The following is a 14,871-nucleotide window of genomic DNA, read 5'->3' as shown; positions in this document are numbered from 1 at the left end:
TCATCATACTGCTTTAAGGAACAAAAATGTCAGCTCTCTGGAAACAACCTGCTGTCAACATCAATCCTTGGAAATATTCTTTCTGTCCAGGTGGCAGCACTCCCTATAGCTGCCATCGGTTCACCTAGTTGTAGCTCCTGTACAAACAAAAGAAATCCAAATTATTCCCAATGCCATGACTCAAGTGTATGAAGACAGCCAGCACGGTCATCTACCTAGTCAGTTTAACACTTCTCAGACACATGTCAGAGAGTAATACCATCTAATAAATGGCCCCTTTTTGGCATGAGCTTAGAGGCTTCATTCACTCCTTTTGGGCCTTATTCAACTGCTTTTCTTAGTAATGTCTCCTCAACTTAAAACTTCAACCATCATCCACAGTTTCCTATTCTTATTTCTGCCTTATTTTTCTCCATAGCACTTTCTTACTATATTACATACACATTTTCTTCCCAGTAGAAAATTATAGAGAGTAGGAATTTTGTATGGGCTACTATAGTATTTCAGTGCAATCAATAATTGTTGAAATGTGGAAAGAATCAATGAATCTGACACACGAATAAAATCTAACAAGGAAAAAGACAGTAATTATTGCAGTAGGAGAAGCAATGCACTGAGTAATGCAGAAGATTCTATGTACCTCCAGCTGACCCACATAAATGCAAACTGACTTGCCTTGGCCGTCACTAACAGCCACGTTTTGATAGAAGCTAAATTGGATCTCCCTTTAGTATTTATATACCTGATTATGCAAACTCAAACCTCACATTTTATGTGATTTTCCTCTAATTTTCATCTATTCTGATCTTTAATAAACTGAAAGCAGAACTAAAATGTATGCTTATTGAAAGCTGCCCAATTCAGTGAATAAATTATTCATTCTCTGACTATCCTTTGATGACAGTAAATTTTCCAAAATGTATTAGATTTCTCCCACAATGCGTACAGCAGATATGTAATAGTGGTAATTCACAAAAGTCAGAACCCTGAGACTGATTCCTGGCGTTGGGAACCGACTCCAGGCTTCTGCAGTGTAGACCCTGGGAAGCATTAGAATTGGCTTGAGACAGTGTCTCTTACCCATCTGGTAGACCTGGATTGAGTTCCCAGCTTCTAGCTCTGGCCCTGAACCAAATCTGATCATCGCAGGCATTTCAAAAGTGAACCAATAATGATAGCCATCTGACTGTCACTTTGCCTCTTGAACTCAGAAAACAAAAAATGAAGGAGCCAGTATTGTCATAGGAAACAAGCAAATATTTGGTTCTTTTATTAACTATTTTGCATTATGTGACAGTTTCATAGGCTCTGGGGTTCCCCCCCACCCCTCCCCATGCTCCTCCCCCACGGTGAACCCCCCCCACCCCGTTGCAGCATTACAGTTCAAATTCAATCAAGATTCTTCCCTTGCAAACAGATGTTAAGCACATAGTCCAGCTGCTCATTGTCCAGATGGAATGTACAGCTTCTTGGGGAGACTATTTAGCTGCGATCAACCCCTAGTGGTTTTAATATTTCTCTAGATATGAATCACTGCCAGTCTCGCCACTCCCAGTTCGATGAGGTCGTTGTAGAGTTCACTGGTTGACACTGTCCATCATAGAGTCTTCATTCGCCTGGTTTTCGCTGCCAACATATATCTGAGATGGTTGATTGACCCGTTCTGTCTTCTGTCTTTTCTTGGTTAGGGTTCTGAGTCCAGCTGGTCATCGCCACAATCAGCTTGTAGGTGCAATTCCTGGGCTGGTTTGTTTTCAGACCCGAGTTGCTCTGGAACCAGTGGGTGTTGCAGACTAGGTTGGTTCTGCCTAGCACGTACTCGGCACTTGCGTCAGCCAGTGGGGGCTGCGGCCTAGTCTGGGTGACCCACAATAACCCCCACCAGGCCCGCCCCCTATCCTGGTTTGCCTGTGTGTATAGCAGACTAGTCCAGTCTGTCCCACATCCCATTTAGCTCTTGTATTTGTCCCTGGGTTTTAAAGCTTAGTTCTGACTAACCAGCTCGGCCATCCAGCCCCCACAGATGTTGTTGAGTTCCTCTCTGTCTAGCCACCCCAGCCCCCTTCCAAGTTATCATGTCCTCCCGCGGGAGCAGTGACCCAGGAGGGGGGAACCCATTGTTTCCCTCCTGGGTCGTTCACTGTCCCGGTTTATGCATTTTTCTGGTGGTTCCATGATTTGACTTGACAGAATCAGTCCCCAGAGCCAGCTTCTGCCAGCTGGTGTAGCAGCTAAGTCCTTACACCCCTCATCCATTCTAATTTATGCTTGCCCCAGTAGGGGATAATTTGCTCAGTCTGGCTTTTCCCTGGTCTAGTTCCCATGCGGCACACAGGTGTTGTAGCCCTGCTTAATGTGGTCTGACCCCAAACCAGCCCACGCTCTCCAGTGGGAGTAGCTATCCAGTGAGGGGACCAGCCCCTAAATTCCCATGCCGGCTCTGCCCCTCCTGGTTCTCACGAGTGCTGGTTGGGCTCTGTAGTCAAATCTAGTACCAGTAACCTCGCCCTGACATTCCACATTGTACGCTGGTTTTGTCGCAACCAAACCCGGCCCAACCCACACTCTGTTCTGGTGTTTGGATATGCCAGTGGACAACACGCACTGATTCAGCCTGGTCTGCCCCTGTCCCGTGCCAAATGTATGCCCGTGGGAAATTTTCCATGGCCTATTCTGGGCTGTTTCCTATTGTGCTTCTTGCGCTGACCTGTAGGGTCTATATCTTGCCAGAGGAGTTGCCCAGACACCTTCTTCTGAGCCTCTCCCTTTGCCAAGTTATGTGCATACCAGGCAGGGGGTTTTTGAGCCAGCTCTTCTCAGTTCACCTCCTGTCCAAGCAGGAACAGTGGCTTAACCTGGCTGGCTTTCACCCCATTCAGTTTCTTGTTATAGGATATTTCAGCCCAGCTGTGGCTCAGTGGGGGGTCGAGACCTAGCCTAGCCAGTCTCATGTTTACCCTGGTCATCCAGGACACCAGACGGTGTTGGAGTCCGGCACAGTCCGGTGCATCCAATCCCAGCCCACACTAGTGCCTTGGGAGACTACAACTATTTCTAGGTTAGGACACAGCCCCCATTCCCGCACACGTTCCCCTTGGAGGGAGCCTCAACCCAGTCAGGGTATCCCTTTGGCTCCCAGACTGGGCCTGTTACTAGCCATAGATCATATGCCTGCCAGTGGTTGCTCTGACTCAGCTTGTTGCAGTCCCTCATTTGTCCTAGCCTCAGCCTTAGACATTGTGGCTTCGCATCCTTGATTCAAGCAGAGTAGCAGGTGAAATGGCCCAACTCGGCTTGACCTGTGTTCTATTCACCATCCAACGAGGGCGGTGGGTGTGTTGTCCCAGAGATTCAAGCCTCTGTTCCTGGGCACTGCGAGGAATCCTGTCTCCCCTATACCAAAGTTGGGCCTATTGATGGGTGTCCCCAAATAGCTTTCCAATCGTAAAAATCTCTGAGCTCGCCGCCGGGTGGCCAGCAGGCAGAGCCTGGCACCACTTGGTGCACTGGCCACCCAGAACTGAGGACTCGCCCTCAGCCTCCCTGCTGTGGGTTTGGTGAATGGAACTCACCCGAGTTGCCCGATCCCAACTAACGGGAGCAGGGCGGAGCTCGAACTCTAGTCCAGCTCTGAGGCGGCCCCCATGGCTGCTAACCTGGGGGCTCTGTTGCCCCCCCTGGGTCTGGGGGGGGACTGCGAATGCGCCTGCGGGGTTGGCACCATTCTGCAGCTGAGTTTCATGGAGTAGAGGCACAAGCAAATATTTGTACAGATAAATTTCAGAGACCAATGCCAGAAAACAATATGCCTCAATGTATCTTATTACAAATTAAAATAGTAATAGCAAATACTATTTGCATAGAAATATATTAAGATTTGCAACTACCTTCATTTTGAAGACCACTGTGTAAATTATCCTAGTTAAAAACAATCTGACTCAGGCCCAGCACAGCAACCTAGAAGCTAAAGTCCTCGTTGTGCATGCACCGGGATCCCATATGGACACTGGTTTGTATCCCAGAGACCCCGCTCCCCAGTCTGAGAAAGCAGTCAAGGATGAACCAGGGCCCAGCAGCATGGCCTAGCAGCTAAAAGCCCTCACCTTGAATGCCCCGGGATCCCATATGGGTGCCGGCTCTAATTCCCGGCAGCTCCACTTCCAATCCAGCTCCCTGCTTGTGGCCTGGGAAAGCAGTCAAGGACGGCCCAAAGCTTTGGTACCCTGCACCCATGTGGGAGACCTGGAAGAGTTTGCTGGTTCCCGGCTTTGGATCTAATCGGCACAGCACCAGCCGTTGTGGCTCACTTGGGGAGTGAATCATCGGATGGAAGATCTTACTCTCTATCTCTCCTCCTCTCTCTGTATATCTGACTTTGTAATAAAAATAAATAAATCTTTAAAAAAAAAAAAAAGGATGACCGAAAGGCTTGGGACCCTGCACTCAGGTGGGAGACCCGGAAGAAGCTCCTGGATCGGCTTATTTCTGGCCGTTGTGGCCACTCTGGGAGCGGATCAGCGGATGTAGATCTTCCTCTCGGTTTTCTCCTCTGTATATCTGACTTCCCAACAAAAATAGATAAAACCTTTTTTTTTTTAAGATCTGACTCAAATATAAGTAGGATTTTTTTCCAATGAAAAGATGCCTTTCACCCGTAAACATTAAATGTTAAACTTGAGCATGGCAAGAATCGACTAGAAGATTTATTTGCTGGTTAGACCAGAGGCTCCTAAAATTTTTGGCATGGCCATTCCGCAATAAGACCTGAGAAAAGTTACCAATGATGTGGATGAGAACCCTTGAGTGCAGGCTACCTGAAGGAAGGAAGGCAGGCAGGCAGGCAGGCAGGCACACACGCACGCAGACAGAAAGAAAGACAAAGAAAGACAGAGTATGTGCTGTTTTTGAGAGGTAACCTGCTTTTATGCCTGAACTTTAAAAATGGACTGAAATGTAGGGGTTTCAAAATAATAACATTAAAAGTTACAGAATTTCAAAAACACCACTAATGCAAATAACTAGAGTGAGTTCTGTCTAGCTGATCACAATTTCATACTTATCAAGAATGAAATCATCTGCTACATTTTCATATTTATCTATTTTACCAGAGTATAGACCTGTAATTTCAGCTATGCACTGACGCCGCTCACAGCATCTTCAAACTTTGCAGACTCAGTAGGTAAACTTTTCCACTCCAAGCTTGTTTCACCTGCCATTTTGCATCTTACTGAACGGAATCATCGTAACCTAGTGGCTCAAGCTAGAATCCAAAGGGGTTATCACTCTTCCCTAACTCTTCCTATACACGATGTGTTGTTAACCCGGAGATGAACTAAACAAGAAGATTAAGGGTATACAGGACTTCTGAAATCACTGTTAGCCTGGGTCACTGAAAAATGAAGTAAAAAAATTCCTAACAAGAAAAAAATAACCAAAGAAGAGGTTCTCCTGGAGATGGCCCATTAATTCCTTTATCACTCTGTTAGCTCTTATTTCCATCGTATTGTTCCTGATTTAATGCAATAGCTGTTTGAGTGCCACATCTGCTTTCAAGTTTCCTGAAAAATTGTACTTGACAATCAACATTTTTTTTTTTTGTAAAACACGCAGGTTCACAATATTCTTACACTAGAATGCCCTGCTTCCCAAATCAGCAATTTTATTTCAAACTTTTTCCTTAAATGTTTCACCATTCCTTCATAGTCCCAAAAGCCTTTCTCAATTACTTTCCATGAAATTTAACTCTTTGTAAAGTGGAAACAAGACAAACTGGAGGATACTAAGGATGAAATTGTGTCTTCTGTTTAATGTAAGAACTTTTTAGAATGGTCCTATGGTTGTGTTTTGTTTTGTTTGAGCATTGCAATCCCTTGGTTAACTTTAAAAAATACTAATGGCTGCATCCCAGTCCAGATGTCTTGAAAACAGTCTGGGAGTCTTTTAATGCTCTCCAGGTGATTCTGATGTGAAGCCAAGGTTTAGGAGAATTGCTTTACAGGGATACAAAAGGGAATAAAGAGATTAACACAGGATTTGTTAACAGAAGCAAAGACGTGATCAGAATCAGGTAACAGAAAACACACCTTTAGTACTAAGTGGCTACTCTGACTCAAAAGTATCAAAATCAAGTAGTAAGCATGATTTCCAGTAGAGAAATGAAAACTAGAAAATTAGTCTAGAAGCAAGTAATTCCATGGCACTTGGTGGAATAAATCTCTAATGGCAGGGGCCAATGTGGTGGCTTAACTTGCTAATCCTCTACCTGCAAGCACCCAGATCTTGTAAGGGCACCAGTTCATGTCCTGGCTGCTCCACTTCTGATCCAGATCCCTGCTTACAGCCTGCAGAAGGCAGCAGAGGAGAGCCAAATGCCTGGAGATACTGTGCCCATTTGGGAAACCCAGAGGAAGCTCCTTGCTCCTGGCTTGGATCTAGCTGCTTCCATGAGTGCTGAAGCAGAGCACAGAATTAGGGAGAGAAAGAACATGACAAGAGCAGGAGGAAGAAGAATTTAGGGATCAAGAATTGGGGAGCCCTTTTCTGCCACAAAAAAAGACTTAAGGCAGCCAAGAAGTCACACAATCAGATTACAATGTTGAAAAACAACTTAAAAAAAAAAAGACAATTTCTAACGAGATGGTGAAGACAGGAACTTCTTCAGAAGGGCTGTAGCACTTTTGTTCTGACACATCCTCTACGTGATTTGGGATGGGGTTTCACCCTAAGTTCTGGGTTAAACATAACAATCAACCCCCCTGCCTCACTTTAAAAAAAGGCATCTTCTGTCACCCTGGGGATCCAGGTAATGACCCCGTCATACCTTGCAACACCATTACCTTAACTATTCATTCTGGAAGTCTTGGTGTTACTGGAATTTACCTGCTAGACATGGGAAGGAAACTATACTATTTTTATGAACACATACCCTCATATGGCAAAATCCACAGTATACCCAGTATGTTCTATAGGACAGAACACGGTTCTGTTCAGCTCCTCTAGTCCTAGCACCAGCACTGTTGATAGCAAAAGCCATAGAACGAGTTGGATTTGCCTACCATCTATACCACACCATCCTAGAGCCTCAAAAATTGGCGCCACAAGCTCTGATATCACTCAAACCTGCAAGCAGAATGGGGGGGGGCACCGTTGTCTGCCTCAATACAGAAAAAAACAAGGATTGACACCTAACAGCTATTGAATTTTAAAAAATGATTTTAAAGAAACTCAAAAAGATGTAAGAGAACAAAATTCATAAACAAAATGTAGAAATCAGTGATACATATGAATGAAAATGTTTCAAAGGAAATAAAATTTGTTAAGAACTAAATAGAAATTCTGGAGATGAAATCTTCAACTAGTGAAAAAAAAAGCATGACTGAGAAGTTTAACATCATAATAAACAACATGGAAGAAAAAAACTTCTGAGCTCAAGGACCAAAATTTTATAACACAATCAGATAAAATAAAAGAATGAGAAATTCTACAAGAAATACAGAATACCATTAAACAAACAAATGTTCATCCCATAGGTATTTCTGAAGATAAAAGGAAAAAGGCATTGCAAATCTGCTAAATGAAAAAGTTGAAGTTCCACAAATCTTCAAAGATACAGGGATATCCAGATTCAAAAAGCTCAAAGAACCCCAAGAAAATTAAGCCCAAAAAAGGTCTTATGCAAGGCACAATTACATTAAGTCATTAGACAAAGAGAACTGTAAAGACAGAAAGAGAAACATTGGTTTTTTCTTTACAGATAACTTCATTAGATAAACCATCAGTTTTCTGTGGAAACCCTACATGCCAGAACAGAGTGGAATGATACATTTAAGGTCTTAAAAGAACAAAATTCCAGCCACTTATGCTATATTAAGTAAACATCCTTTAAACTGAAAGAAGACATAAAGACATATTCTAGAGAGAAACAAAAGCTGAGAATTCACCATCACCAGAGCAGCCTTACAAGAAATTCTGAAGGACATTCAGCATTTTAAAAAAATTCAAATGGCTAGACATAGGAAAAAAATGCTCAAGCTCCCTATCAGGGAAATGTTCAGGCTCCCATTAGGGAAATGCAAACAACACTGAGGTTCTAACCTAACTCTAGTGAGATTGGCCTACAGTCAGAACTCTAGGAACAACAGCCACTAGCGTGAATGTAAAGAAATAGGCATCCTGCTTCACTGTCAGTGGGAATGGAGGATACTGTCAACCTTAGTTTGGAGAGTGTTCATGTAAGTGAAAACTGATCTAATATATGACCCAGCTATCCCACTCTTAGGCATATATGCAAAGGAAATGAAAACAGTATACAAGACAGCAACCTGCAACCCTATATTTACAACACCACAATTCACAGTAGGGAATAAAATTTGTGCTAGAAAGAGAATCTACAACATTGAAGTGGTAGAGATTAGCAGTCCAGTAGATTAAGAGAGGGGATAATGAGATAGGTACTGAGTTGGGAAGTTTCCACGGATGACTGCGCTTGGCAAGATACACTGATTATGAGTGTGAAAACTACAGAGAAGTGAGAAATCAGGACTACCAGTACCTGAAATGATCAAGAAACACACAACTTGGAAGTCTGATAAGATCACATTAGAATTGTGGATCAAGGTGGAACAAGCTACTACATAGCCATGCAAAGGGGAGGAGCTGGTGGGCAGCCTATAGAGAAGCGAAGCTAACACGTACCAGTGTGAAACAGATTCTTTCCATAAGGTTAAATTACATTAATTCCTCCAACCTTCCAAAGTTCTTGCATTTTAGAAAACCAGGTATGTACATGAAAACGTTTCCTGCTACATGTAACAAAATTAACCCTACTTTTGATCATTTAACATGAAATGAAAATGCAACGCACATAAAAACCCAAGAGAAAAATTTGTTTTAAAAATACGAAACAGTCAACAATGGAGTGGGAGGATGGAACTATCATGAACACGAGCCTTTCACAGAATCCATAGATGAAGACTCTTGGCCTCAATGCTTCCCTAAACCCAGCTCATCCCCTGTACTCGATTCCTTCTTGCAGCATAAAAAACTAGTGAATTTTGAAATGGTGAACACCTTAAGTATACAATAAGCTAAGATGCAATCAGAAAAGTCCAACATTAGAACTCATTAAACCTAAAGGATCACAACATTGTGAAAGAATGACCAAAAACACTGCAGGATGCTTACTTAATAATGATCCCTGAGCAAAAGCCTGGGATATCAGTGTATTGACCCATGAAACAAACATAGTGGGTAAATGGTAAGTTATTCCACCTGCAGCACCACCCATGCACTGGGACTTTTTGAATGTTCTCCAGTCTAGTAAAAATATTAAACCTGATATATCCCAGTAATGATGAAAAAAGAATAACAAGAACTCCATACTAATTAGGGGGCAGGGAATCAAAATTGTATCACCAGAGAATGGAAAAATACACAAAAAGGAGAATTCCAGGGAAGCCTGTTACAACACTGGTAGTAACAAAAATAACTCGTGTTATAGTCCTATATCATTATGGCACACTGTATCTTCACTGATAGTGCAAGATAAATTGATACAGCCTGCAGAATACGTAAAAACAAAACCTATGACAATGAATAATATCTAACATTTGACTTAGCAATGCCATTTCCAGGTACAAAACCCACAATAAAAGTGGTTTATTGATCTGTTTACAACATTGTAAAGAAAAGGATTAAAATGCCTTCTTTTTTATAGGCACAAAAAGCACTTAGTCCACCGCCCGGTACATGGCAAGCACTCAGCAGTAACAGTTTCCAAGTTCCACGACATAACCCTTCCCAGCCCACCAAGAACAAAGACTCTAACAATGCTTTAGAGAACATCTACGGCACTCTCTCAAACCAAGACAAAAACATGCTGCAATAAACATCAGATGAAAGTAGACACAGGCTGGCTTCTCACAAGCAGATGAACGTGGTCTAAGGCTGACACTGACGAGCACAGAAAAGAAAAAGGAGGGAAGGAAAAGAAAAATGAAGAGGCAGAGGAAATTTGGAAATAAAATGCAGAGGTACTGTTAATGCGTAGAGCAAAAGTAAGTTGGTCGTGTGCCAAGTCCTAGAATGAGCAACCACATGTCCTGTGTGTCTGGATTCAAATTAGCCAACACCACCAGCTGTACTTGTTTCCACAGCACCAGTCATTTTCCTGGACAAACCTGAGGAAATCTAGCCACCTCCATCAACAACCAGTGTGGAGTAGCAGACCCAAAAACAGTGGTCAAAGAAAAGCAGTTTATCCCAGCTTACGGGTTGATCCTTTCAACAGTGGCTGTATCATCACGAATCTTGGACCCTCAGAAAAATGACTTCACTCTCCTGACCACTCTCTCAAAATAGTGTCCTTGATAACACCTCTAGTAGTTCTGATACACAGCTCTTAGGACTAACACATGAAAAGCTCCCAGATAAGGTTGTGTGCTATCATACAAAACCTTGCCCCAACATGGTCACGGGCCTAGACTTTGCAGTGCCTTCTCCTTCACCTTGAATGAAAATTCTTCCTCCTGCATGCAGTCTCTGGGAGGTGTAGTTAGAGCCACCTATTGTCTATCCTGTGTGTTTCTGAATTCTAGAATTGTTAGCACGGAGAAATTTCCCAAAATTGTATTTCACTAGATAATCTATCGTACTCTACAGTTTTCCAGTAATTCCTGTTCCAATGTTACTGTCAGATAGGTTAGAGTTCCTTGAACTAAAATTATAATATCTCGTCAAAATGATTTAGGATGAACACTTTCAAAATTAATTTTCCATTATTTTATATTATTGGGATATTAACCAATTTCCACATTAAAATAGGCTAATAATAAGCTATTTATCCTTATTTGTTTATTCAAACATATTGGATCACTGACAACTGTGACAGCACTGGAAATACTGTCAACAATAACACAAAACCCATAACCCCAAGATGCAATAATCATTGCTGTATGAAACTACTGGTCTCTAAAATAATCTGGCACACTTGAAACATTTAGTGGCAGAAAATAAATAAGGGAATAGGTTGAGAAGGTGGAAAATGAATAATCCATGGCTAATTATCATAAACATTCTTTGCCATTGATATCTATGTATTGTGAACATGTAAAGATTGTGACTTTTTGAAGGACTACACTATTGTAACAATACAGGGGCAATCAGTGGGAGCAGAGGTATTGGGGAGGATGAGAAAGGAAATTTCTGAACCTACAGAACTGTATCATTAATAGAGTTTTAAAAATCCTCATATTAACCATGAAAAAATATGAGATTATAATAAGCAATACGCATGCTGAAATATCTGCTGTGGCACTTAAAGAGTCCCTGCATGTTTTAAATTACTCTACATAGATCATTCAAAACGTCTAAACTGCTTGGACAGAACTGTTCATCAAGAATGGCAGTAATAAAATTCTGTGCAGCTAATGTTTCATGCCAAGAAAAAAGCACAATGATATCAAAATTAATATACTGTACTAAAACACTACTGAAAGATCTTTATTTTCCTAAAGATAGTTTATCAATCTTGATACTTACACTATTTTAACAATTTTCTTAACACATTACAGCCTAATATGTGCACAAAAATACTTATGAGAAAAAAATGTCCTTTGCCTTAACATGCATGTGTATATGGATATAAACATATGTATATCTAACACTGGTAATGAGTTATATTTAGCAAAGCTCAAAAATTTAAGAAATTATTCTAGGCCTTTTCGTTTTTTCTTTAAGGCTTGATAAACAATGTAGAAAATTACTGAAATAGCCAAAAAGGACACAGAAATGACACTTGAAACACAGGAATGCTTGTCAGCATTGGGACCTAATTGACAAACAGGTTTAATTCACTTCCTCAAAGGTCAAGCTGTCAAGGTTGAAGGATGAATGCTCTCCACAACTAAATCAGGTTGCCGGTCATCATTCTGAGAAGTAGGGTGCTCCTCCGCAGGGGTCACTTTATCGGACATTCTTGCAGGAGGAAGTTCATTATCTGCCTCCTCCTCTCTAGATGACAGGATTTCAGGCAGTTCACGGGACAACAGGACTTGCAAAGGTTCAGTTCCATCTTCAATATCCACTTGAATCCCCAAAGCTTTCAGAATGTCACACTTGCACATGGGACATGTCCCATGGGTTAGAATCCAGGGGTCAATGCAGTTCTTGTGGAAAAAGTGTTTACAAGTCAGAATGCGAACTGTATCATTAGGCTTATAGAGTTCAAAGCAAACTACACAGCTGTCTCCATTTGGACTTATTTCCTCATCTCCTTCTTTTAACACTCTAAGCTGAAGCTGTCCAAATGCTCTCTTGAGATCTGTTGTTAATCGTTGCCATCTTCTATTCTGAATCCTTGCTACCCACAGTCTTCGAATGTGATAAAAAACGAAATATGCTAAGGTAGCAGTTGCGACGATCATAAAAGAGACAAAATAGTGATTCATCCAGATGATGTGTTTTCTCCCCACCTCAATCGCAACAGTAACGTAAACTCCCTTCCGGATTAAATGCAAGATTTCCATACCTTTTAAGTTACCAATCATAACCACCACAACGTTGTCAAATGCCTGATGAGTCATGGGGAACACCTGATTGCCAGTTCCTGCGAAGTTATAGATGATCACTCCACTGGCTCCCTTGTCAGTGGCCACCTTGATTTTCTGTGTGAAAGTACAACTTCCTCGTTCAATGAGTGCCAGCCATGTCTCGGAGTTCTTTGCTCTGCTAAAATTCGTTCCGGGATTACATGCATTTTGTGGTTTTCCTTCTGGTGCCACTATAACTCCTGACACTTTCTTCAGAGTGGAGCTCCTTCCAAACACTCCAGTCTCCCCCAGCTCTGACAACATGCGGTTCCCAACATGAAATGATATGTTCATGTAGGCAGTCCACACAGCACTTGCTCGGCAAGAGTACTGACTAAACAGACAGAGAAAAGTGAATTTCAGAAGCCAGGGAGACATGGTGGTGTTTCTCCAAGTCCCATCCTTGAGTAGCTTCATCTCTCGCTCCACCTAGTGATGTGAGCAAACAACTCAGCAAAAAGATGTGGCCTCCACATCTGCTGACAATCAATTTAATACAAAGAAGAGAAAAAAGCCTTCGGAGTAAAGATAAGATCCACTATCTTCCAGCATGTTTTTTTTAAAAGAAATTATTAGAGCTGTCTCATGAGTTGCAGATGTTTTACTAGAGAGAAAAACTTCACACTGGGAAAAGTCTCGCGGTACACCACTTACTGTTGCATGATGTGATTATGACATAAAAGATAAAGTAGCCAATCAAATTAGAGCTTAGAAAAAGCTACAAACCTATTGGCTTGATAATTCTGTTTTAGGGGTGACTTCTATGTTATAATATGGATTTTTATCACTGAATTACAAATAATCATGGCAGGTAGCACATTAAACTAAAACATGAACTCAATACAAGGAAGACTCAAGAATGGGATAGTTACTGCTTTCCAAAAATATATTTCCAAAAGGATAGTAAATTAAAAAAATTAATAAGTAAAAACTAGAACTGTGACAAAATTTAAAGAGATGATGCATTAACAGCATTAATGCCTCATTCTGATCCAAGTGCTTAAATTTCACGCAAGCCACTATACTACATTTTTCATTGCTCAGAAATGTGTTGGTTTTGTTTCAATTTGTAGAAGTGGAAGTTCTTGGTTTCTTTGAGGGCCTCACGCCGACAGTGCATACATATAAACGGATGACAGGAACAGAGACAAGACTAACGCCTAGGACAACTCATTTCTGTGCAGACCCTGACAGAGGACTAACGAGATTTTCAGGGAAGGAGGAAGAAAGGGCAAGGATGCTTACATATTATAGTCTTAGGTTAGCCCAATTCATTTTTAAAAGATGTAGCCATTGATTATAAAATCTTGGAAGTCCCATTTACAGTTAACCATTGACAACAGTGACAGTTAAAGTTCAAAGGTAACCTTAGCAGACATTCTTGCCAAATTCAATATCCCTGGTGGGAGTTCCTATATACAGTTAGTCCTGCTTATATTTTTGCTACCTTTGTTATCAATGGTAGGATATAATTTCAAAAGATAAAAATAACAAGTGAAGTCACACATGGGGGCCACAGCTAGTGCCATGCACTTTCTTGGGAGATACGTTTCAGTGGGTTTTTGTCACTCGTTAACTCACCAAAGTCAAAGATTCAATCTTCAAAATAAACGTCTTTTGCCTGCATCCATATGGGAACACATCACCATGAAGAGAGCTAGTACTCCTTAGTAAACATGAAACCACATGATTCTTTAAGACAGGGAATTGGAAAAAGCATTGGACCCTAAGGGTCTGGCAAATTGCCATAAAGTTTTGAGCTTACAATGTCTGTTTAGCTCTCCTAAAGGCCACTGAACTAATTTCACATAACTCCCTTTAAAAAATGTAGCAATAGTGTGTAGATTTACAAAATGTTAAGTAAATTATTACTCAAGGGCTTAACATACCTTCCAGACTATCATCAAAACAACCCCCAAATCTTTCAGGCTTTCACTGTTGCATCAATGTTTCCAGGAGAGGCAAAATAAACAATACAGAACAGAAGCAAAATTTCCACTCTATGGTATTATCAAAAGGTCCTAAACAGGGAAACATTTTCCCTGATTTTGGAGAAGGGAACCAGGATTTACAAAGGTCAGTAATAGGAGGACATCGCCCCTACAGCTGGTTAACTCGTTACTTGGGGAGATACAGAGGTCTGGCAAAGAGGTGAATTCTGCCATTCTGCTCTAAATTGGGCCTGCAATACTGTCACTTATATGACAAAAAGTATTATTATGTAAAATAATTATTTTGAGTATATTATCTACCCAGCCATTAGTTTTAGAAACCAAGTTTCCTG

General features: G+C 41.3%; 2 protein-coding genes across 8 annotated transcripts in view; both read right to left on the bottom strand.

Annotated features, from left to right (window-relative positions):
• Positions 1-14,871, bottom strand: part of CADPS2 (calcium dependent secretion activator 2) — a 400,665-nt gene that overhangs the window by 257,419 nt on the left and 128,375 nt on the right. The gene's annotated exons all lie outside the window — the stretch shown is intronic.
• Positions 11,809-13,214, bottom strand: RNF133 (ring finger protein 133). Its single transcript, XM_012929067.3, has one exon. The coding sequence runs from the start codon at positions 13,002-13,004 to the stop codon at positions 11,865-11,867; it is 1,140 nt and encodes a 379-aa protein (XP_012784521.2). The 5' UTR covers positions 13,005-13,214; the 3' UTR covers positions 11,809-11,864.

Source organism: Ochotona princeps, chromosome 25 (assembly GCF_030435755.1).
Source record: "Ochotona princeps isolate mOchPri1 chromosome 25, mOchPri1.hap1, whole genome shotgun sequence".
Lineage (NCBI taxonomy): Eukaryota > Metazoa > Chordata > Mammalia > Lagomorpha > Ochotonidae > Ochotona > Ochotona princeps.
This window is presented reverse-complemented; position numbering and strand designations above follow the sequence as displayed.